This window comes from Cuculus canorus, chromosome 3 (assembly GCF_017976375.1).
Source record: "Cuculus canorus isolate bCucCan1 chromosome 3, bCucCan1.pri, whole genome shotgun sequence".
NCBI classification, from domain to species: domain Eukaryota; kingdom Metazoa; phylum Chordata; class Aves; order Cuculiformes; family Cuculidae; genus Cuculus; species Cuculus canorus.
The window spans coordinates 35576738-35602615 of NC_071403.1; the positions used below are offsets into that span (position 1 = coordinate 35576738).

Here is a 25878-nt window from a genome sequence, read left to right on the forward strand (position 1 = left end):
TCTGCAAAGAAGAGTATAGATAGAGAAGCACTTTCTGTCTGCAGGTATATCCTTGCAGAGTGACACTGGTTACTCCTGAGTGTGTGTGGGAGAGTTGGAACAAAGATAAAAGCTCTTCTTTCCCCTCTCTCCTCCCTCTTTTCTCCTGTCCTCTTTGATAAGGAAGAATTACCGCTTACGAAAGAGGAGCATTTGTGTAGACATGGGATGGAGACAAATTTCAAGAATGCAGATGCTTTCATACAACAGATCCTTGTTGGTTTTGTGAGATGTTTCTGAAAGTTGCACTCTGGCTAAGTTTTTAGCTCTGAAGTGAAGCAAGAATAACCCATGTTCATCACATCCCCTGTCATTCCCCAGCTACTGAGGCGCTTCCAAAACGTTTTATTTGAGAAAAGGCTACTGAATATAAGGATCACAATTTAAAGCATTGCTTTCCCTAAACAAACTCCTTTAGAAATTTTAATCCTGGAGAGGTAGATCCGTAGGTTCGTTCTTACACATTGCTCACCAGCCGTGCCTTACTCTACAAGACTAATGTTAAAGAAAAACGAGAAATTTCCCTGTTGAAGAGGGCGTGTTATGAGTTGATAGCTAAACTGAGTTTTCCACAGGTTTCAAACTGGAGATTTCAAATTAATTGAGGAATTTGAAAGCAGAATGAGCAGAATGGATCGGACATGAAATATCTAAAGAGGGGTGGAACCGTATTTAAAAGGAAGCAAAAGTGTAGGAGAAGAGGTCAAAGAGTATTAAGAACTACAGAAACAAACAGCTTGTAGGCATTGCCAGCTGGTATGAGAGAAGAGTCCCCTAGGCACGGCACTTCTTAAGGGGAGAAGAAAAAATAAAGTAACATAACTAAGCAGAGCAATTTCAGGAAATATGCCAGAGCCTGGTTGACAGTAGAAGTAAACCAGGCTTCATAAAGCCAGACGATGCTGTAAAGGTCATCAGATTTGCAGAACAATGCTATTATGAAAAAGACAAAAGCAGCAGACTACTGCTAACATTTAAAAAATAAACGACATGTAAAATAATCTCTTGAATCTCCAGATGAGCCAGCCAAAGGATATCCATGAGACAATTTATCTTGCAGGATGTTAATACTGCCAGGAGACAATGATTCCAAAATAATAGCATTTCATTTAAGCCATTTAAAACATACCAACAGGTCAGGTGTTCTGGATGAAAGGCAATAAATACTAGTCTAATTACAGAAAATGTTAAATTAGGTACATTAAATATCCCTAGGTCTGTAATACATCTCCTGCAGAATTTTAAATATATGTGTATACATATGTATATCAAAGAGTCTGGAGTGAACAGACAGAACCACAGTTGGGTCAACTCACAGAATCACAGAAACACAGAATGACCTGACTTGGAAGGGACCCACAAGGATCATGTAGTCCTATCAACTCCTGTCCTTGCACAGGACAACCCCAACATTCACATCATGTGTCTGAGTGCATTGTCCAAATCCTTCTTGAATATTTCCAGGCTTGGCACTGTGACTGCTTCCCTGGGGATCCTGATCCAGTGTTCCACCATCCTCTGAGTGAAGAACCTTTCCCTAATATCGAACCTAAACCTCCCCTGGCATATCTTCCTGCTGTTCCCTTGGGTCCTATCATTGGTCACCAAAAAGTAGAGACCAGCAGCTGCTTCTCCTCCTTCCCTTGTCAGGAAGCAGTAAAGTGCTGTGATGTCTCCCCCCAGTCTCCTTTTCTCCAGGGTGGACAGACCAAGCGCTTCAGCTGCTCTTCATACCACTTCCCCTCTAGACCCTTCACCAACTTTGTGGCCCTCCTCTGGACACCTTCTTGTAGCTTTATATCCTTTTTATACCATGGCACCCAAAACTGCACACAATACTCAAGGTGAGACCACACTAGTGTGGAGTAGAGTGGAATAATCACCTCCCTTGACAGTCTAGCAATGCTGTGCTTGATGCAACCCAGGGCACAGTTGGACCTCTTGGCTGCCAGGGCACACTGGTGGCATGTTCAACTTGCTGTCAACAAGAACCCTCAGATCCCTTTCCGCAGGGCTGCTCACCAGCCTTCTACTTCCCAGCCTGTATGTACATCCAGAGTTGCTGTGTCCCAGGTGCAAAACCCAGCACTTGTCCTTGTTAAACTTCATGAGGTTGGTGACTGCCCAATTCTCCAGTTTGTCCAGATCCCTCTGCAGGGCCTCTTTGCCCTCAAGAGTGTCAACAGTGAACTTGGTTATTAAAGCTTCGAGTCCTACATCCAGGTCATTTACAGAGATATTAAAGAGTACTGGTCCTATGATGGATCCTTGTGGAACCCCACTAGTGACTGATCGCCAGCCTGATGTAACCCCATTGACTAGTAGTCATTAATGAGACATGGAAAGAAGAAAAGGCAGTGGCATCTAGATGTAGTAATACTGAGATATGGAGAACACCTACTGAGTTTCATGAGATGTAACACATCTGTTTATTAAATCAAACTCTTCTCTTTGTTCTTAGTAAACAAACCAAATAAGCCTGCCTGCTTGCTCTAGTAGAGCTCCAGCCGAGTCACTTTAACAGGAAACAGGAGAGAGATCAGCACTAACAACTTGTTTTTCAAGCTGAATATGCAAAACAACCCACCTCACAACTAACATTAGAAGATGAAAAACTGATAATGTGATCTGGCAGTTCTCAAAAGGGATCTTAAAAAAAATTTGGCTTAGTCTCAAGTTTAGGAATGAAATATTTATCTAGAGTCAAGTCCAAATGCTGCAGCAAAACTTAACGAGGCTCTATAAACAAGTTTCTGTTTTCATACCAGACACAAACCAAGGCTTTCTCCATCCTCTCTCTCTCCACTGTGTTTGTACAGTACTCACATAAACAGCATGGGGAAATCAATGGATTCTAGGTGGAATGGGCAGAGAAGATGGAGAGCACATATGAATTTTAAAAGTAGATGATAAAGCAGTATTTTTGTCACCGCAACTCCAAGTGGAAAATACTGACCAGTAAATATAGTTTTCAGGAGAAGTCTAATGACTATAGATGCTGATTGGATTTAGTCTTCTAATGCCTACAAAATCTCACGATATATGTATTCAAGGTAATAGGTAAGTCAATGGAGAGCAAATCTGCTAGGTGTTACTATGTATTAAAAAAGTGCAACTAATTCAAGCATACCAAAATCTGAAATGCAAGGACCCTGGGGGACTATCCTTTCCCTTTTGGCTCTACAATATTAAAGTAAAAAGAGGACAGCTGTATGGAAGTGTATAGGAAAGAGTATATGAGGTTAAAAACAAAAGCAATTTTTGAAAGAAAATTAGAAAACAGATGAAAGCATAAAATTGTCTCATCAGTCAAAACTGAACGCAAAGAATTGTTTTGACCCATAATCAGTTTTATTTTCTGACTGTTTCTAGTAGGGTTCCTTAGTGGGTACATCAATATAGCAAGGTGCTTGCACTGGTCATTTTAAATACAATAAGCGCTGAAAAGAGTGGAATAATATCTTTTCCTAAAACCAGACTATGCATGTCTCTAACACTTTCAGGAAGAAAAGAACCTCTAAGCCAAACTGGTATCTGATAGTTTTCTCTAAGAACAGCAATAGAGGGTGAGATAATGCTTATACTTTTTTGCTAAACCCTATCGCTTAGTGCTCATTTCTGTATTTATATGCACAGAAATAAACTGCTAGATCTCAGGCAAGTCTGAAGATCTGGCAGCATAGTACTGATATAGTATTTCCTGAATTATTGAGAAGAAATGTGTTGAAAAATTTTGCAAGGCTTCCTCAATTTGCAACAAAAGAACAAATGAAAGTTTTGTAGTATTAATAAGTGCCTCTTCCCCGAAACTATGCAGAAAAACGATAAACCTTTGGAAAATATTCCTTCCTTCAGTGGATACTCTTTCTTGTTACTTTATGCTTTAAGGAATTGGTCCTAGTCCCCCTTGTCCCTCCTACCTATGGGAGTCTGTTGGTAAGCTAGAACTGCTCTTGGCAGAAGACAACCATAACCTGGTAACCCTTCTGGGCTTTATAATTCAAGAGTAGAAACTTGTTTCTAGGCATTGCATGCTGATTTCTTAAGCTGATTGTTTCTGAATTTTTGGCTTTTGTTTGGATTATACAACTCCATGTGTCTAGACTTATTTTATTTTATTGCTTCTGCTTATAACATGTGTGATTTGTTTGTATAATTACCTGGAATGTATGTAGACTTGCTACTGAAGGAGACACATAGTCCTGATCCAGCTGGTGTGTGGTTGAGTGAATCAGCCATCTAAATTATACCTGCAGAGTAGATAGGTCATTGCCAATCGCTGTGAGGGAGAAAGCCAAAGAGCACTTGTGAGAAAATATGTAAAGACAGTCCCTAAGAGAAGAAAAGTACTAAAGCTTTCTCAGGTGTTTTATTTTGAAGAAATGTAATGCCTCCCTGTCTTTCCCCCCTTTCTCTCTCTCTGGGAAAAAAAATCCAACTTAGCACTTTACTTCTCCCACTGCAATCTGACACAAAAGACCTTCTCAAATAAATCACTCGTGCAGTTGTCTGGTATGACACAGTGTCAGATGCTGTCTTTTTGATAAGTTCATTTGCTAAGCAATTTGTTTAACCCTTTTTATAGACATTGTTTTCTCTGACTAAGTCGTGAGTCATTTCCAACACGAGTACTCCAGGGAAATGTCACACTCATCGCTTTTTTCTCTGCCTGCCTTGCTTTATCGTATGATTTTTTTAAGCCATAAGACAGAGTTCCTTCTTTGATTTGTCCATTCTGCTGACAATTGGCTGTCGCTGGCTCCAACTGGGCTACTTTATAGGCTGATCTAGTTGTAATAAGGCTGGTGAAGTATTACGGAAAGACCCCCCCAAGTGTATCATGCAAAATGAAGAGGCTCTTAGGAGCCTGGTAGGAATCGTACCACTCATCAAATTTCTGCTGTGATTGTAATTTCTTGTATCGCAGAAGTCAGTTCCAAAATATCAACCGTTAATAGAATAAGGTGGTCTAGGAAAAATCAAAGTGGTATTTTTAACTTCCAAGGGCTCACTTTAGGATCCAAAAGCTGTCATTCACCAGAACAGATGGGCTGAAGGTTTGTAAAGGGTCTTGTTTGTTTTTTCTCTTGAGGAAAAAAAACCCAAACCTGTTTGTCATTTTACAAAAAAAACCCTTTTCTTCACAGTTTATATTGTAAGCACCCTCATAAATTAAAAAAAATTGTACCTGAACTTTGGATTTTCTGTGTCATCTGTGCCTAAGGGCAGCCAGGGAAAAGAGTTTGCACCCAGGTGTGGTGACAGAAGGCAAGAACAAAGACTGTGGCAATCTCAAAAGAAAGGTCCCCTCAGGAACTGACTTCTGAAGAAGTAAATGTAATTATTAATAGTCCTGCGCCCACCTTCTGTCAGAAGAAAGGGCTGTCCCAAAGACTGCTCCAAGATACTGCATTTCGTACCTATAAAACCCTTATCTGATACAATGTGAGCACAAGGCTCTTGTCTCCCTGTCCCACTCCCTTCATCTTCCCCTTTGTTTCCCTCTATTTTTGTTTAAAATTCTAGAGACTTGAACTGTATGCTTCTGTGGTCTGATGATGTTGTTCAAAGGAAAATAAATAAAGAGATTTTCTGAGTAAAGTGGTACTGCCTTGTAGGACAATTTGGCTTGTGGCACACAGGTCCTCAAAAACCAGGTATTCTGTTTCTGATCTTAATCTTCCCTGAATGGCTGTTGTGCTGCAGCAGTGTGAGCTGCACAGGTCTGAAGAGTTTATGTAGGGGACCCTGTGTAGATCCCTTGGATTGCTTTTGAATGTTCTGTTCTTTTCTCTAATGAGTTGTAAGCATGCTGCACTCCAAAGCCGTAAAAGGCATTAATCATTCCCTTAAGGTTTATATGATGAGAGACGTAGATGCTGGAATTGCTACCATGGAGAGACAATTGGATCCTGGCCGCACCTTGTCAGGGTAACTTTGGAGCTCGTGCTGATGAAGGACTGAAGACAAAACTCTTTTGTCACCATTTGGATTGAAGGAGAATGAGCATGTTATGAAACTTCGCTAATCATGGGAATATTCCAGTCTAATTGTGTAATCTAAACTTTTGAAATCTTCTTTGTTCTGTCTGTAGGGCCATACTGTGGTAATGTGATGCCTGTCCCCAAAGAAATCATTTTGGATAGCAATGAAGCAACTATTCACTTTGAAAGTGGATCCCACGTGTCAGGACGAGGCTTTCTGTTATCCTATGCCAGCAGTGATCATCCAGGTAAAGTGAAATCCAAAAGCACTATTTGTAAAGGATTAGTGACATAGTCCCCTCTATTTCATTATCTTCTCAACACACATACGCTTCAGTGCAAATATTTAGTTCTAACTATTTCTGGATTAGCATGAACCGTGATATTTTTAATAGCATGTGTGCAAGAAGCAGCTGTAATACTAACAAGATATAATAGCTGCTGGAATCCTACCTAGGCAATTTGCAATACATGCCCAGTGAAAGAGAAAATTAGTGCCTTCTCCTTGAAGCTCCACTCTATTCTGGGATTCCAGCATCTACCACACCGTAATAGGATGAAGGGATAGGAGAGATTAAGATTTGATTCCTACATTAATTATTTTGGGAGATGTTGTGCAGCTTTGTTGAAGGTATAAATCACACAAAGACTAAAAAAGAGAGAGGAAAAGAATGTTGGAAAACTGTAGCTGTTTCTTTCTATCTAATATGATTGTTTAAGTATCATACAGAGAGATCTTTAAATGTAATTTCATGTGTAGCAAAATATTTGTCTACAATATCCTACAATGGAGATTGACATTTGTAAACTTTTCACAGATCTTATAACGTGTTTGGAACGAGCAAACCACTACACAAAGACTGAATACAGGTAAAGAGGGTTTTCATCTCTCTGTGCTGTGACTTGCTTTGCTGTAGATGTCACCTGGTACAATCGTTATGTAAGGCAGGTAAGGTCTTGGTTTGCTGGAGAAGCAAATTTTTTTGAGCTCCAGTGCTGTAGTGGTCCAAGGCCTGGTTGAGAGCAGCACTAGTGCAGAATGGAAGTCTGTGGCCCAGAAGGAAACAGAGTCACAGAGGAAGTCTCATTTGGGCATACATACACGTGGTATATGTAAAAAGAGTTTCCACTTTGAAATTCTAAGTAGCCTCAAATTCCAGTGCTTCTCCTGAGAGCAGATCACACCCTAGCTGATATAAAATTATCTGAGGACAAGCTATAATTTCTTAGTTCCTTGAACCTTGTGATAGGATTTGAAATAATAATAAATTGCACTCCTCTGGCTGCTGTCTGTGTGCATGTAGGCTCTTATCTGGGCTACGCTGAGAATGCTCCTGTGGTAGCATTTCTGGAACAAAAGCATTAAACTGAAATGCCCCTGCAAAACTGCTTTTCTGGTTTTTTTGTGTGCTGCTGTGTGTAGTCCACTCACGAATTTAAGGGCCTATTTATTTACCTCCTAGACTCACTAACAGACCATCAGGCAGAATTTACTGCTAAAATATTCATTGGTTTCAAAGCATTTCTTTTGTACAAGTTTCTTTCTGTGTATTGTTACTACAGTACATATTTTGAACAATTCTCTCTTCTCTCACTACAGCAGATATTGTCCTGCTGGCTGCAGAGACATAGCAGGTGACATTTCTGGGAATATCGGAGAAGGATACAGAGATGTAAGTACACAGCATAACAAGGGGAAATTTATAAAGATGGAAAAGAGAAGCATAGCACAACTTGGTTTTAACTTTTGCTGCTTCACTTTTGGCAGTAATTCTTCCCAGCTGTGTTAGATATACCTTTTATTATCAGTATATGAGTATGTTATCAGCATACAAGCACACAGAGACACTTTTTAAACAGACCAATCAATTGTGTGAGAACAAAGTCCACTGATTGTCAAATACACCCACTGACTTACGGTTTCTGGCTTTCTGGAAAACCCTTCATAAGATTTGTCCCTTTTGAGGCACTGCTCATCCACGTACTAATTATTCTTACAACTTCAGCTTTTAACTGTTTGGAGTCCATTTGAATTTCTTTTCTAAAGTTATCTCCTGTAGGAAAAAAACCCACATTTCGGTAACATGCAGACTTCAAGACCCTGCAGTATCCCAGCAATCTGCTCTGAGACAAAATAAACGTTACAGACTCCCAATCACATCCCACCAATAACTACTTCTTGGGTTGTTTTAACCGCTCATTTTTTAAAGTGAAGAAGTTGCCTGAGTGGTTGCATTTATCCACAGCTCATATCACACTGTGTTCTACCCTCTCTGTGCCCCTCACCATCAACTCTCCTCCTGTCATGCCTGTGAAATCTTCACGTCTCTCACAGTGCAGCAAGTGTATCATACCATTGAAGTAAAATCCCACCCTATCACAAATAGAGCAGTTGCTGAGTTTCCAGAGTCAACGTTCGTGTTTAACCTGTTTATCCAGTTATTCAAGCACGTTGTTCCAGCTTGGAAAGTGTAGAGCTGAAGAAACAAAGAAATGGGACATTAACTTCTCATTAGCTGGAGTTATTCCTGCCCCGTCATTTGGGTGATTAGGAAAGAAAAGCAGCACATGGCATGACCTCATGCAGATCTTATCTGCGCTGAAGAATTTTTAAAACAAATTCTCCCTCCACTGTTAAGGAGGATTCAGTTTTTCTGATGGGAAGAACCTGCAGGGCTCCCTTGGAGACCTGCTGCCTTTGTGTCCCCACCCCTTCCAGCTCACCCTGATGAGGGACACCCCTGCTTGTTGAGTAGCGTAGCCCAAGCTGAGCCTGTCGGAACAAGACCAAAGTCTGCCTGCAGCTCCTGGGAATGTCTCCTTTGCACTTTTCCACTGGCTTTTCTCTGCTCTGCCCTACCCTCCCCCAGTGGTACATTATTGCCACCTAGTTGGCATACAAATGGTCCTGCCTGTAGTTTTCAGTGTTATCCTGCCTGTTATCCCTGGCAAATGGGCTATGCTTAAAACCCAGCAGCAGCTAGTCAACACAAAGCCAAATCTCCTAATACATGCTGCGACTCAAATCCTGAAAAATAGATAGATCTGCCTCCAGGCAAGTCCATCAAGTAATTACAGTTTTCTTTTTGCAAAGAGGAGTTGCCATGCCTTTGACTTTGTGACACAGTGTTTATTAGGCTAAAACCTTAGAGCTCCTTCTCAGAAGAAGATTATTTTCCTTTTCATTTGGAAAAAAAAAGGTGACTTTTGGAAATATATTTTTTGGATAGACTACTGTTCTTTCTCCCCGCCCTCCTCCCCCCCGCCTCTTATCCCTCTTGAGCCTTTGCTGGATTTTATAAGCTCTAATATGTGCATACTAGTGGCTTGGAAGTGAAAACATTAGCGATTTGTCAGATTGATTCTCTGAGCTTTGGCTTCTGATGGATTCTGCCTTTCAGACCTCACTGCTGTGCAAGTCGGCGATACATGCAGGCATTATCGCGGATGAGCTCGGCGGGCAGATCAGTGTCACCCAGAAGAAGGGCATCAGCCGCTATGAAGGTGTGGTTGCCAATGGCATCCCCTCGCATGAGTGAGTACCGCTGGCAGGGATGGCTCTAGGAGCAAATATCGGGGCACAGTGGACTGGCCAGATGAGCAGAAGCAGGTGGGGGTGCTGTTTTGGGGAAGAAAACATGTTAGTTGTGAGTCTAAGCATCCTGAGGCTTTGATTATGCAGATTTATTAAAATGGTGTTGGCATTGGGTACAGGAAAATGTTTCAAGTTTTTAGTGGTTCTATACAATGTAGGGCAGAATTTTCTTTACCCTTTTTTCTCTTCTTTTCCTTCCAAAATATTTTAACAAATTAGTTTGGTAGCAGATACATGAAAGTACGATCTGCAACAAACATCTTTAATCAATATGCTAATAAATCATGATAAATTAATGCTAAATTTTTAAAAAAGCTAGGAAGAACGAATAAATAAAAATGGCCATTGAGCCATAGGGGGCTTAAAGAACAACTTCTTAAACATTGTGCTTTTGATATATTCTTTTTTTTCTGGTTTAGGATATTTATAGCAAAGATGTTATATTTACCACTTACCTTCTGACTTTTAATTGTAGTGTTGTTGAAGTAGAAATAAATCCTCTAATCTCTACCCAGCACAGTAAGCCCTTCCAGCAACTGCTTCTGTTACTCCTGTTGGTTTATATTTTTTAATTTTCAAATGTTATCTGGATTTTACACGAGGCCTTTTCTTTCCTTTTTTTTTTTTTTTGTTGTAGAGAATTGTCCTCCGTCCCATAGCCTACAAGAGCTGAGGGAATATGCGTTTTTCACATTTTATTCCTGTTTTCCCCATGATATATCCACGCCATCCTTGTGATTTCTGTCATGGTTTCATTCATTTTAAAAAAAAAAGCAATCAAAACAATCATTTGGTCTGCTGCTGTGCTTAAACTTCAGCATAGATTGAAATGCTTTATATATAATGGCTCTGCAGTATGCAAAGCTGGGTAACGTGGGCTTCTAATGGAAGGGCTGTAAAATCTAAATATTTTCTGTTTTTCTTACATGTTCCTCAAAAGTTAATTGCTTAAGGAAATTAATATAAACTTGTATAAAGCAAAGCACAGCTCAGGCACCAAGCCCTTCCACAAAACAAATTATACAAATTCTTTCCATCACACATGCCAGCTTAGGGAAACCCTAAGTTAAATATTTTGTACCTTAATTAAAGATGTTATGGAACTGTTTACATATGTTTGTATGTTCATGATCCTTGAGAATCCCAGAAGGAGTAACTCAGGCAGTAGCTCATCAAATACTATACTAAAAGGCATCTGGGATTCCCATTTGTATTTTTTTCACAGTATAAGAGCTAGTAGGCAATAAATGAAGCGTGAAAGAAAGCAAATGTACACGTGCTGGAGGAAAACACCGTTTGCATAATTAACCCATTACCTTAACTGCCAAACATCCTTTTAATGTCGCTATTCACAAATATCCTACATATTTCACATGAGTAATAGATGTATTCACAGACATGCAAAACTGTCTCTATTACATCAAGTATGGAAACCCCTTTACTTGAAGGAGAGCTGAAATGTGCACTTCCAGGCTGAAGCCAGTCCCCAGGGCTCGCATTTAGCCCATTTAGTGTGAGTCTCCTAAGAGAGCACCCTAACAAGGAGGGCAGCCCCCTCAGCTACCCTGGGCACTGGGGCAGACAGAAGCACTGCTCAAGCACAATGCACACCTCAAAGGAACTGGGTCGCCCAGAGGAGACAACCATCACTTTCTACGTATTATACAAGGAGACATAAGTAAACGGGTTCATACTGTGTTGGGCGCCTGCACACTAGATGGCACAGATTTTGAGAAAAACTCGGAGTATGAGCGCAGTGCTTCCTGGAATGCCTCTGCTACTTCTGGCAGCTGCAACAATCCCAGGAGCAGATGAATTGCTGATGTGATCCTCTTATCCCAGAAGAGGGAAAGTGAAGGATACAGGGAAATAATTTTATTTTAAAACATGAATAATTATTCCTAGAAACAATGGGCCCATTTACTAAGAAAATGAACCAATGCACTTCATGCTTTACAAAGGTTTTTGTAAGAGGTAATTCCAAAGCTGCATGACATCCCTGTCCTCAGGATACCTACATGCTGCAAGAAATTCCTGTGGGGCAGCTAGTCCTGGTGAGCAGAAAATGAGCGCTTAGACAGTACAGCTTTAAGAGCTTTTTAGACACTCTTAAGTAAAAGGTTACTAAAGTTTTTAGAAGCTCATTTATAGTGGATTTCAGTATTAAAGATTTAAATTATTTAGTGACTTGAGCCAAAATTGACCTCATCAAAGGCTGCTGCTGGAGTGCATCGATCTGTTAAACGTCTGCATTATAATGTGATGGTAGAGTTACGTCTCTTTCGCTCACTAGCCCTCAAGAGCTGACCTTGGCCACCTTAACTCCATTTTTCAGTGTGTTTGTTATGCTTAGACATCTGTGAGGTTTTCGATTCTCATGATCCATTTGTGGACATGCACCCACAAATGCTCTAATGAAGAGGTGGCTGGATTTATTAGGCAGTTCAGATACCTCAGTACAAATATAAAGGGTATATGACATTAACTTTGTCATGTAAGCTGGCCTGTGACTGTACATCCAACCATGTGAAATCATTCATCTTTGAAAATGCAAGAGACCACATGCTTTTGAATTGTGAAAGATGAAATCTGGGGTTAACCTGCACTGCTTATAAAAAGCTTGTTGGAGACTAACTCTGGAAAAGAGAAAAAAAAGAATTTGATACTAACAAATTTATTATGGAAGGCAGCATTCTGTTTTCGCAGAGCTACAAGCACAGCTCTCCTGTGCAATCCTGCCACTGCTACTGTTAGCTAGGCAGGATCCTGAAGGCTGTCAGGAAAATGAGAAGCAGTGTGCGATACTACCCCTTAAAGGACAAAGTGAAAGTTGTGTGACAAATGCCACCTGTCACATTAGGAAACTGATGAATTACCACTTACTGAATTAGTTTGTCCTCTTCAGTGACTTGCAGAATTATAGCAGAAATATTTCAGCCTGATTTCACAGCCTTGTAGACCTTAGAGATGTTAACCTCCTCCCTTTTTTTGCTAAAGTTGCAGCCCTCTATTTGAATGGAATCAGAGTGACTTTTTTATTACAAAACTTTGTCTCACAAAGAAGTATTTGAGGAACGCTGTGATTTCTGGTTTTGGTAGGTCCTACTGTTGACCATAGGTGTTTATTTTCTTCTTTACTCTTGAAATGGATTGCTTTGCATTCACTAAAAAAGAAAAAAAATTGTTTTGCCTGTAATGTCAGACCGGTTTGAAGTGAGCAGAGAACATCTGATCACCCCTGAGGGTTGCCTGGGGGGAAGATGTGGGAGGGAGGGCTTGAGTTTCTCCTTCTAGCTACTCTACCGCCTACAAATAAATCAGCTCCCTCCCAGTGCTCTCTGTCATCTCTGAAGAGCTTCATTTGCCTGTAGTCATTAGTTTTCCCTCAGTGACAAAAAGAGGCAGTGTTTTTATTGACCTTGACATGGGACCACTTTTCTATTCCCTGTTAACAGTGCTCTCAAAACATATAGCTCTGCACACCACTGTTACCCCACCAATGGTACCTCAGGGGAAATTTTCCTGGCCAACAACAAAGGGCAGCCTGAAAGGGAGCTGTCTTGATGCTTTAGTGCAGAAGTTGTTTTACTGCTCATTCAGGCCGGCCAAGGCTTTTCAAAAGAGGCAAGTGATGCATGCAGCTAATCGGAGAGACATTGAAGTGGTCAGATTTTCAAGAAATCCAGACTAATTTCACTTTAAAATCCAGGCTTTATTTTTATTAGGCAGCTAGTTAGAGTCATCACTTCTGGAATGAAACCCCAGGGGCATCTCATTGGGAATCAGAAATTGGCTCCATGGGTGGCCAAGGAAAGCACAGCTTTCCTTTACACTGGTAATTTTATCTTGTCCTGCATTGTGCAGGGCTGTGTGCAGTGGTCCAGGAAATGTTTTCTCTCCTGCTACTCCAAAGCAGTACATGTCAGAAGAAGTAAGAAAAGGGGAGCCATATATGTGGTGTTGTTAATGGAGCAAATTGGACCATTCCTGATGAGAACTGTTGATTGTGCTTATAACAGAACCCGTTCCCACCCACATTAAAACAAGGATGTTCTTATGCACTGTGGCTGAAATACACCTCTAGCTGAAATAGAAATGGCCAGAGCTGATGTCGTTAGTCATTATCAAGCATAATTCTTTCATGGTACCTAAGGATGGATTTTCTTCAAACTAGGTGTGGACTTAGATTAATAGAAAGTAATTGATTTTGGAGAGGTTGCTCTAATTCTTCTCTCTAAATTGGAGAGAGATGGATTTGATGGGTGCATGGTACAGTGAACAAGAAACTGGTTGGATGGTCGTATTCAAAGAGTAGTAGTCAATGGCTCAAAGTCCAGATAGAGATCCGTGATGAGTGGTGTCCCTCAGGGGTCCGTACTGGGACTGGTGCTGTTCAATGTCTTTATCAATGATATTGACAGCGAGATTGAGTGCACCCTCAGCAAGTTTGCAGATGACACCAAGCTGAGTGGTGTAGTTGCCACACTGGACGGACAGGATGTCATCCAGAGAGATCTAGACAGACTGGAGAAGCGGGCCTGTGAGAACCTCATGAGGTTCAACAAGGCCAAGTGCAAGGTCCTGCACCTGGGTCAGGGCAATCCTCTCTTCCTCTCTTGTGAGACATCATTTGGAATACTGTGTCCAGTTCTGGAATCTTCAACGTAAGAAGGATATGGAGCTGTTGGAACGGGTCCAGAGGAGGGCTGCAAAGATGATCGGAGGGCTGGAACACTTTCCCTACGAGGACAGGCTGAGAGAGTTAGGGTTGTTCAGCCTGGAGGAGAGAAGGCTCAGAGGAGATCTTATAGCGACCTTCCAGTACCTGAAGGGGCTACAGGAAAGCTAGAGAGGGGCTATTCATAAAGGCTTGTGGGGACAGGATGAGGGGGAATGGGTACAAACTGGAGAGGGGCAGATTTAGACTGGACATTAGGAAGAATTTCTTCGTGATGAGAGTGGTGAGACACTGGCACAGATTGCCCAGGGAGGTTGTGGCTGCCCCATCCCTGGAGGTGTTCAAGGCCAGGTTGGATGGGCCTTGGGCAGCCTGGTCTAGCGAGAGGTGTCCCTGCCCACGGCAGGGGGTTTGGAACCAGATGATCTTTGAGGTCCCTTCCAACCCTAACTATTCTATGATTCTAACTTAAGCTACCATAGGTGTAAAGAGACCTGGGCCTAGCGCTGGGACAGTGCGCTGCCAGTAGCTCCAGGCCCTGTTAGCTTTCCCAATCCTGGTTCTTTTGAATGCTTTTATGGTGCTGGTCTGAGGAGCAGGAAAAGGAAATCTTCCAACCATGGTACAGGGTCTGTGCAAAAAAAAAAACCAGAAGAGGGTAGCAAAAGTAACAGACCAATGGGACAGGGAGTTACTTCCACAGAGTCACAGAATCATTTAAGTTGAAAAAAAACCTTCAAAATCAAGTCCAGTTACAAATCTAACACTGTTAAGTCCACCACTAAACCATGTCCCTAAGTGCCACATCTACACATCTTTTAAACACTTCCAGGGACAGCTCTTCACCACTTCCCTGGGCAGCCTGTTTCAATGCTTGACAACACTTTCAATGAAGAACTTTTTCCTAATATCTAGTCTAAACCTCCCCTGGCATAACTTGAGGATGTTTCCTCTTGTCCTATCATTTGTTATTGGGAAAAGAAACCAACACCCATCTCCCTAAAACCTCCTTTCAGGCAGCTACAGACAGTGATAACGTTTCCCTCAGCCTTCTTTTCTCTAGGCTAAGCAACTGCAGTTCCCTCAGCTGCTCCTCATGAGACCTGTTCTCTAGACCCTTCACCAGCTTTGTTGCTCTTCTCTAGACACATACCAGCAGCTCAATGTCCTCAATGTCTTTTTTGTAGTGAGGGACCCAAAACTGAACAGAGTATTTGAGGTACAGCCCCACCAGTGCCCAGTTACATGGGGCAATCACTTTCATAGTCCTGCTGGCCACACCATTTCTGATACAAGCCAGGATGCTGTTGGCCTTCTTGGCCACCTGAGCATGCTGCTGGCTCAGATTCAGATGCCTGTTGACCAACAGGTCCAGGTCCTTTTTCACCAGGCAGCTTTCCAGCCACTCTTGGAATCATAAAATCATACAATAATTTGTGCTGGAAGGGATCTTTAAAGGTCATCTATTCCATCCCCCCTGCAATAAGCAGGGACATCTTCAACTAGATCACATTGCTTGGAATCCTCTCCAACCTGGCCTGAAATGTTTCTAGGCATGGGGCATCTACCACCTCTCTGGGCAACCTGTTCCAGTTTTTCATCACCCTCTTCGTAAAAAAACGTCTTCCTTATATCTAGCCTAAGTCTACCCTCTTTTTGTTTAAAACCATTACCCCTTGTCCCATTACAACAGATCCTCTTAAAAGTTTGTCCCCATCTTTCTTACAAGCCTCCTTTTAGCACTGAAAGGTTGCAATAAGGTCTCCCCAGACCCTTGACTTCTCCAGGCTGAGCAATCCCAACTCTCTCAGTCTTTCTTCATAGAAGAGGTGTTCCATCCTTCTTATAATTTCTGAGGCCCTCCTCTGGACCTGCATCAACAGGTCCATGTCTTTCATTTGATGAGGACTGCAGAGCTGGATCCAGTATTCCAAGTGGGGTCTCACACAATCCAAGTAGAGGGGCAGAATCATTTCCCTTGACCTGCTGGCTACCCTTCTTCTGATGCAGTCCAGGATATGTTTGGTCTTCTGGGCTGTGAGCACACATTGTTGGCTCATGTCCAGCTTTTCATTCACCGTTACCCCCAAGTCCTTCTTGAAAGGGCTGTACTCAATCCTTTCATCCCTCAGCCTGTACTGATCCTAGAGGTTGCTCCAACCAAGCTGCAGGACCTTACAGTCAGCCTTGATGAACCTGATGATGTGCACATGGGCCCATTTCTTAAGCTTGTCCAGGTCCCTCTGGATGGCATCCCATCCCTCAGGCCTGTCAACCACACTACTCAGCTTGGTGTCATCTGCAAAGCTGCTGAGGGTGCACTCAATCCCACTGTTCATGTAATTGATAAAGATATTAAACAAGACTGGTCTCTGTATGGACCCCTGAGGGACACTACCTGTCACCAGTCTCCGTCCGGACATCGAGACTTTGGACACTATTGGATGCAACCATTGAACCAATTCCTCATCCGCTGAAAATTTCAGCCATCAGATCTGTATGTCTCCAATTTTGAGAAAAGGACGTTGTGGGGCACTGTGTCAAAGGCCTCACAGAAGTCCAGACAGAAGACGTATGTAGTTTTTCTCTTGTCCACTGATGTAATCACTCCTTCATAGAAGGCAGTAGGCTACGCTTTCCCAACCTTGCAGCACTGCACGGGGTTGTTGTGACTGAAGTGCAGGACCGGGCATGCAGCCTTGTTGAATCTCATACAGTCAGCTTCAGTCCATCTAGCTAGCCTGGCCAGATCCCTCTGTGGAGCCTTTCTATCCTCAAGCAGATTAACACTCCTGCCCTGGTGTCATCTACAAACATACTGAGGGTGCACTCAATCCCCTTGTCTAGATCATAGAACCATAGAATGGTTTGTGTTGGAAGGAACCTTAAAACTCATCTAGTTCCAACCCCCCTGCCATGCCAGGGACGCCTCCCACTAGATCAGGCTGCCCAAGGCTCCATCCAACCTGGCCTTGAACACCTCCAGGTGTTCCTGGGAGGGAGCAGACACAGCTTCGCTGGGCAATCAGATCACTGATAAGGACATTAAACAGAACTGACCCCAATACTGAGCCCTGGGAAACACTGTTTGTAAGAGGCTGCCAAACGGATTTAATTCCATTCACTACTTTATAGCATAACAAATGCTCAAAACCATTAAAAAAATGATGGTAATTCAGTCATGATGAGAGATGCCCAATAGTACTCTTGCTGGGGTCGACAACCAGACAGGAAAACAAGCAGTGATCTGGCCAGAAATATGTTGCTAGATAAACAATGATTCTGAAACTGCACCTTGGCATTCCCATAACCACCTCCTGAAAGGCTAATTACCTTTTTCTTTTCTTACAGTGGTTCCCTGTCAGATAAGCGGTTTATATTTACATCAAATGGTAAGAATAATGGCTTTATTTTTAGCTATTCGAATTTTACCTTTTTATTTAAGGTTTTTCTGTAAAAGTTTTGAAAAGTAATGAGGAGAATGTCAAATTTCTTCTAGGATGGATATTTTAGGACAGCAATTTTTTTAAATTGGCACATTGGATAAAAAAAAATGGAAGGGATGTGAAGGGAGTTAGAAAAAACCACAGAGTAGGAATAGGTCACATGCTCATAGATGAGAAACAGAAATAGTATTATGCTATTGCATTACTGATGCCAGAATATGAAAAATGGCAATCAGATAATCCCATTTTAATGTACTTTAGGTGGCAGAAAATGAAAGCAGGTTTTCTTCAGACCTTTATAAATTCCATCTTTGTTATACAAGAACAGAATGAAAACATAGCGAGGAATGAAAATATATTTACACTGCACTGATACAGAATGAGTTTTGTTTATGATTTTCAAAGATGCGAAAGTGTCTTTAATCTGTCGAGCTGTTCATTTGCATAAAACATAACAAAGCAGAGGGAAAAGTTCACACTTGTTCATTTGAATTGTATTTCAGTCATCTGAGATAGATAAAATCATTTACTATTCCACTGAAAACCGTAGAGCACATATAAGGCTTTTGAAACTACCAGGGAATTATTTTTAACTTCATTGAAAACTTATTCCACTGGCCTGTTTTCTCTGGGGAACCTTGATGTACTGAAATTTTGCGCCTTTTTGATGGAATTTGTAATAGTCACCTGCAGCAATTATCTCCATGATATCACCTCTTGGCAGCAGTATCAAGGAGCTTCTCTAATGAGTAACTTTCCTAGCCCTACTTGCAGGTAAGAATCACGAAATATTTACAGTAAAGTGCTCCTTTCAGTACAGTGCCTTCATCTGAGAAACGTTTTGTACAGCAAACTAAAGTTAATGCCAATTTTGAAACATAAATATTATGCTTCAGAAGGAAAATTTAAAAATATAAGAAGTCTTAATATGAATGAGACTATACTGAGAAATTAAAAAACAAAATGGCAGGGAAAAACAGCAGATGGAAACAGCGGGTGTCATATATATGGGAGCTAAACTGGTAAAGGAGAAGGACCGCAGCACTCTGCTACTGGATCATTCACTACAAACTGACTGGCAAACATCACAGCTAATGGACAGCATCAGACTAGCACTAGATTAAGCAACATCTGACTGTGGGTGGTCTTCATATTTTGCCAGTCTAATATAAAAATATGCTGTGAAACTGCAAAATAACTCCTTCTGTCTGTCTGTGTGGGTACTCCTAGGCTGCAATAAATCTCTCAGTCTGGAAGAGGGATTCCTCTCCAAGAGCCAGGTTACTGCATCTTCCCACTGGGAGGAGACCAACGAATTTGGGCAACTATTCCAGTGGTCCCCTGACAAGGCTTGGCTTCAAGTCCCAGGATTGGCTTGGGCCTCTAACCACAGCAGCAATCGTGAATGGCTGGAGATAGACTTAGGAGAGAAGAAGAGAATAACAGGTATGTGACTGCTGAGTTATTAGAAGATGGGGTTTCAGCTGGAGAAGAAACTAAGCACATTCAAAAAGCTAAAAGTGCACTAATGCGATATTTCTTTCATTAAATATAATGAAATGTACTGCATTGAGGAGTAGTATTTTCATATTTAAGAATCTATGGCTACCTATATAACTGGTCTTCCTATAGGTATATGGGATTGGCCTCAACTGTCATGCACGCCTGATCTGTAAACATGCTGTAGGCTCAGACCAAAAGATTTACACAGGTACCTGTAGAGTCCAGATGGATGATAAATGGTTGCTTAAGACCTATTAATGATGTAGTTCTGGAATCAATAAGGACTATTAAAATCATAGTCTTTGAAATAATGACCCAGGTGAAAAAGATGACTGTTCCGGTTTAGTTAGAGAAATGTAAATTATAGTTGCTGCTAAAGATATAAAGACTACTGACATGGACCATAACATCAAAAAGCAATTATAAGTTTTTGAGCCATTAATTGGAGCTCTGTTAAACATTCCATTGCTTTAAAGTCACATTTTAAAACTGATATCCATTCTCCACCCAATTTTTAAACCCAGTAACCACCCCTGAATTCCAACAAAGTTTGAAAAGTGAATTAAAGCCTTTGAAGGTGAAGTTCTCTGAATCATTTTGGCTTCTGTGTTTGCATTTGAAACTGTTCATTTAAAAAGACACTTAACAAATGAAAATGTATTTTGCATTTTGTTAAAAGGGATTAAGACCAGTGGTTCTGGATCCATTATGCTGAATTTCAACTTTTACGTAAAGACATTTACAATGAACTACAAAAATAACAACTCAAAATGGAGAACGTACAAAGGGATTCTGAGCAATGAAGAAAAGGTAAGGAAAAGAGGTTGGGAAGGAAAACACAGAGCAATAACATGTAAGCTGCCTTGACACTGATGGGCAGGCTTTCACTGTCAAGAAAGATTAGGAGTTTCATACTTGTCTAGACTTGGGTTGCCTTCACCAATGTAATTTAGAGCCATGGAGTAGCTAGCAAACTTGTCAAAACAAGGAAGTTATCCAGGGCTTGCTAAAATCGTGACACATACAGAGGGAGGCACGTGTACATCTGTATCCTTCTTTTAAATAAACCCAGTGTAATTAAAGCTGTACAACAGGCTGTTTGTGTGGCTCTTTAACTTAGCTCAGTGCTTGCCCATGCTAGGAACACTGTACCAGTATGGAAGCATTGGTCGGCACGGCACCAGCAAAGCTGAGATTCAGCTTCAGATGCACCAGGATGGTCAACCCATCTCACCAAAGCAAGAGACACAAAGCAAAGCACAGGGCTGCTGGTGAAGCTGCACCTGCAGATCATGCTGCTACTTGAGCTGTGTTATAGTCACCAGGGACTTCCTCACTCCCCGCCCTCACTGGTGGGACCTGCCTGTACTCACAGCCTATTTTTATTAGGAATTGATGTAACTAAACTTAAAATAAATACTCTTACACCAAAATACCTGTCCACACAACAGCTTTCACAGACTGAGTGACCAACAATGAACAGATAAAAGCGATGCGACTATGTCCTGTAGACAAAGGATGTACTTTACAGGTTTGTCTTTACAGGTTCCCCCAAAAACCTCTTTCATTTCAAAAAAAACACCCAAAGCCCTCTCTGTCTCCATAGCGTTCAAAGTCAGACCTTCACTCATCATTTCTGAGGGAGTTCAGTTTGCCCCAGGGTAAGGCTCTTCCCGATCCTCGGTCCTGACTACAGCTTTTAAAAACTTAGTAGAGCTGCAGAGAGCTTTCCTACTTGTCCTGAATTTCTTAGCTTGCATGGCAAGGAATTTCACTATACAGTGTTAACTGGTTTAAGATATTTTAAATATTTAACTGTTAAAATGTTAAATGTTAGTCCAAAAAGTGACAAATCAATTCAGTAGTGACTGAACTGTGAAGGCTAGCTATTTAAAATCTGCTGGTTTGCAGTTTTCCACAATCACTTGTTACATACAAATAATCTTATGAAAGTATTATATATGAACTTAGTTTCAGCTAAGACATGTGACAAAACCTGTCCCATCAGAACCCCATGTGGCCTGGCATTTTATCTAAGATAAGCTGAGCTACCTTTCCTATATCTTCAGTTTTAAGTTTCCCTAGATCATGCTGAAGCATCTCTAAGAACTAATTTTGTGAAGACTACTGTTCTGCCAACAGGCTGAGTTGATTCTGGGGAATATTGTGTAAGTGCATAGAAAACGAGACACAAGTGTGTAGTTAATAGTCTCTTAAATTTTAACACAGAAAACTGACCATTTAGCTACATTTTTTTAAAATATTTCACTTCATTTTTTTCCTTTTACATTTTTATCCCCTGTTGTCCAAGTAAGGGAGCTGTAGTAATATTAAACCAAAAATTATAGCATTATACCAGCATACACTAACTAGAAATTACACAGAATTGAAACAGAGTGATAATCTTTCTTCTCTGAGCTAACAGAAAAATGGGGTTGTCTGTCAGAACTAAAAAGATTATTTCTTTCCAGAACTCTCAATTCCAAAAATCTTATGGCTGCATCTCAGATTATCAGTATAATAGTTTTAAGATAATCTTTGAAGTTGGATGTGAGGAGTACTTTGAAGAAAGAGACTTCTATAACAGAGCAAACATGGTGCTTACATTTTGTTGCAGGTATTCCAGGGCAACTCCAACTCTGGGGACATAGTGCGCAATAACTTCATCCCTCCGATAGTGGCCCGTTATGTGCGAATCATCCCTCAGACTTGGAACCAAAGAATAGCATTGAAGCTTGAGCTGATGGGTTGTCGAATAACGCAAGGTATGGGTTAAACAGTGCTCCCCAGGCGTGGTGCCTGTAAAGCCCTCTGTGCTGTCACAGTGCCACTGATGCCTCCTTCTCTTTTGCAGTTAATAGTTCATTTACGCATTCAATGTGGCAGAAACCAAGTCAGAGCACAGAAACCTCTCTTGGAAAAGAAGATAGGACTGTTACAGAGCCCATCCCGTCGGAAGAAACTAACTTGGGTAATGCTACCTAGGGCTGCATTTTTTCTAGGATACATCATAACTTCAGCCCAGCCTGAGCAAAATTTAAGCTTTCTCGCAAATCAAAATTTTTATTTTCCTCTCAGACTTTATTAATAGAAAGAAGGGGGAGGAGCACAGATTTTTTTTTGTCTTGAAGCACAGAAGGCGATTGAAAGCCTTAATTTTCCTCGATGTGTGAAACATCAGTCTTTGGTTTCCTTGTCACATTGGTTTATTTGCTATGCTTAGTAGATGGCTCAAGGGACTATAATGAGTACTCATCAGCATTTTTTGGAGGAGCTCTTGCACACTCTCTTCCCATATTTTATAGTTTTTGTAATATGTGAGGCAGTGGTCTCACAAAAATGTTACCTTTTCTCTATGCAACCATGAATCCTCCCTGAGCAGGTGCGCAACTCAAAGCAACATACAGTAGTGCATGGTTAGATAATTAAATACTTTTTCATAATGCCTGTGTTTACAAGGGCCCAGCAAACATTAATTCTGATACTTCCCCTTGAATACACATCCTTTAATGTTGTGGAGCTGATTTCTTAGACCTTAAAAAGCAAGTACACAAAATCTATTGCTTATACTGACTGTTTGGCAGACCCATGGCTAGGCAGGAATTACTGGACCCATCAAACCAAACTCTACTGCTCAATAGCTACCTGATAGTTATAGAAATGTCTGTGTAAAAAGATTGGGTGTAAAAAGCATTCACTGTTTCTCTTCTGAAACTGCACTGCTCTTGGCAAGAGCAAGCTCAGTTCATCTGTGTAGCGGTATAGGTAAATTTTATCCATGTTCACTGAAAATGAAATCTACTGAGACTTCATCTGCTAAATGGTAATACCCTGCGGACAGGTGTACTACCTTGTTCTCACAGCCTGGTGTCTCTGGGAAGAGTGAGTGTTGCTCTCCTGACACTGCTGAATTTCATACCCGGGTTCTAAACCATGTTGAGCTAGAATTTAACAGGGACTAAACATTTTTTTCCTTAGCTCCACTCCTGGAAATCTTTGAACTATTTTGACTGAAATGTTTCAACCAGTTCAGCATAAGCCAGATACTCGGCGTGTAATATTGCAGCCTCATTTGGCAGTTTTATAAGCAACTAAAAGCAGAGTTGCTTTGAGTGGCTTTTTAAAAGCTGTCTAGTGTGTAATAACAAAGAACTGCTCTTTGTAAGGATGCATATAGATTTTAAGCCAAAAATCAGGCCTTGAGAAAGTATATTTAACTCTTTTATCTTTGCACTATTACACATATGTAAACGTACACCTGAGGACTTGCAGTTTTATAATTTTACATTTTCTTGCAAGGAGTGTTCCTGCAGGATTGTCTGCCTTTTGCTGTATTCTCTGTAGATAAAAATTATCAGCCTCAGAGCAATTTACCTTTTATCTTTTTCTTTTCCTCATGCAGGCTTAAAGCTTACAGCTATAATTGCCCCCATCCTCATTGTGCTCTGTCTGTTCCTGTTCTCTGGCATTTGCATCTGTGCAGCCCTACGCAAGTAAGATACTGGCTTTTGTCACGGGAGTTATTAGTGGATACCTAGCTAACACACCCAACTGTGTGCCTTCTTTTCACAGCCTCTTTACTAGAGAGCTGGGAATTTATCCTGTTCAGCAGCCTTTCTTTGGAGCAGAACTCATGGTGTGTCTTTAAGAGACAGAACTCATGTGTAAATTGCATTTCTCATTGTATGTCTCCACTAGTCAGACAAAAATGAAGGTAAAAGAGGTCAGAAGCTGGGCACTAACTTGGACACCAAATGGGGGGGGGGGGGGGGCGGGGGTTTGATCTGTTTGAGAAAGGAAAGTAAGGCTTTACAGAAGGATCTGAACAGGCTGGATGTATATGGGCTGAGGCCAACCGTATGAGCTTCAAAAGGACAAACTGCCGGGACCTGCACTTCAGTCACAATAACGCCATATAATGATACAAGCTTGGGGAAGAGTGGCTGGAAAGCTGCTTGGCAGTAAAGGATCTGTCAGTGATGGTCAACAGCCATCTGAATATGAGCTGACAGGCTACCTAGATGGCCAAGAAGACCAAGAGCATCCTGGCTTGTATCAGGAATAGTTTGCCCAGCAGGGCAAATCCCTATAGAAGTGATTTCCCCCCTGTAACTGGGCGCTAGTGAGGCTGCACCTTGAATACTGTGTTCAGTTTGGGGCTCCTCACTACAAGAAAGATATTGAGGTGCTGAAGTGTGTCCAAAGAAGGGGAACAAGGCTGGTGAAGGGTCTGGAGAACAAGTGTTTTGAGGAATAGCTGAGGGAACTGTGGCTGTTTAGCCTGGAGGAGGCTGAAGGGAGAACTTATCACTGTCTACAACTACCTGAAAGGAGGTTTTAGGGAGGTGGGTGTTGGTCTCTTTTCCCAATAACAAATGATAGGACAAGAGGATACAGCTCAAGTTGTGCCAGGGGAGGTTTAGATTGGATATTAGGAAAAAATTCTTCACTGAAAGGGTTGTCAAGCATTGGAAAAGGCCACCCAGGGAAGTGGTGAAGCCCGCATCCCTAGAGGTATTTAAAAGACGTGTAGATGTGGCACTTAGGGACATGGTTCAGTGGTGGCTTAGCAGTGCTAGGTTTACAGCTAGACTTGATGATCCTAAAGGTCTTTTCCAACCTAAATGATTCTATGATAAAACTACACACCTCAATTCACAGCCCAAATTAATGGGCTGTTCTCTTCAGTCTATATTTATCTGCAAATAGTAAGGTGTAACATAATCAAGATAGAGTAGTTTCCACACCAAAGTCAAGTAAAAAATTCAGTGAAGGAATGATCTGAGCTGTTTACCTGGACCGTTTCATTTCCCTCCTGTTGTGTTTCTGCTTCCTGGTCCTTAAGTTAGAGCACTTAAGCCAGTGGGCTGAAGGCAGAGCCCAGCTGTAAGGAGTTGCGCACACACACTGGTAAGCAGCTAAAACTCAGCCACTTCATTTCAGAAGTCAGAGGACTGGAAGAAGCACTGCTAACTGTGGTTCCTGATGTATGTCCATTGATATGAAGCTGCCCTTGCATATAGAGCAGGGATAGAGCTTGTAGAACTTCCATTAGGATACGGGGATTTGGAAATATAAGCAGTGCTTTGGTGGTGGTGTTTCATCACTAGCAGTACCCAGCTAAGCTCTGTAAATTGATAATTGATAAATTGACTCAGCCTGGTAAATTGATAAACTAGACGAAAAACTCAGAAGAGCAGATCCAAAACATAACCTGGAGTAACAGGTATAGGCATGGACACACCAAATCAATGAGTGCGAGACACAAGAAATTTTAACATGGACACTCACAGCTTCTATATAGATGAGGAAAATGAAATGTTGAAACCCTGCGTTGCATGCCTTATGTTCTAGTAAACACCGGCCTCTGGAAATACAAAGTGAAGTGATGCCCTCAGCTGCTAAACTCAAAGGCTCTCTCTGCTGGAGCTAAAGCATGAAGCTGAAATGCTGTGAGTGTAGATGTTTATAAATGCTTTCCTCTCCTCACAGGCGAGAAGCCAAAGGTCTTTCTTATGGATTATCCAGTGCTCAGAAATCAGGTTAGTGGAGAATCATGTGCTTTGTCCTGTCCATTGGGCCAGCGGGAAGGGATTTATGCAAATAAGCATGAAATCCTTATGAAATAGCGTC

At 41.4% G+C, this 25878-nt stretch overlaps 1 protein-coding gene across 2 annotated transcripts in view; it reads left to right on the top strand.

The window, feature by feature from the left end:
* Positions 1-25878, top strand: part of DCBLD1 (discoidin, CUB and LCCL domain containing 1) — a 63203-nt gene that overhangs the window by 20707 nt on the left and 16618 nt on the right. For both annotated transcript variants that reach the window (XM_054061218.1, XM_054061217.1), the window contains exons 3-13: positions 6134-6271; positions 6842-6893; positions 7624-7696; positions 9425-9558; positions 17648-17688; positions 18973-19188; positions 19925-20055; positions 21863-22010; positions 22100-22216; positions 23648-23738; positions 25738-25787. In XM_054061218.1, coding sequence (XP_053917193.1) covers positions 6134-6271; positions 6842-6893; positions 7624-7696; positions 9425-9558; positions 17648-17688; positions 18973-19188; positions 19925-20055; positions 21863-22010; positions 22100-22216; positions 23648-23738; positions 25738-25787 — 1191 coding nt within the window. The remainder of the gene's footprint in view (positions 1-6133; positions 6272-6841; positions 6894-7623; positions 7697-9424; positions 9559-17647; positions 17689-18972; positions 19189-19924; positions 20056-21862; positions 22011-22099; positions 22217-23647; positions 23739-25737; positions 25788-25878) is intronic.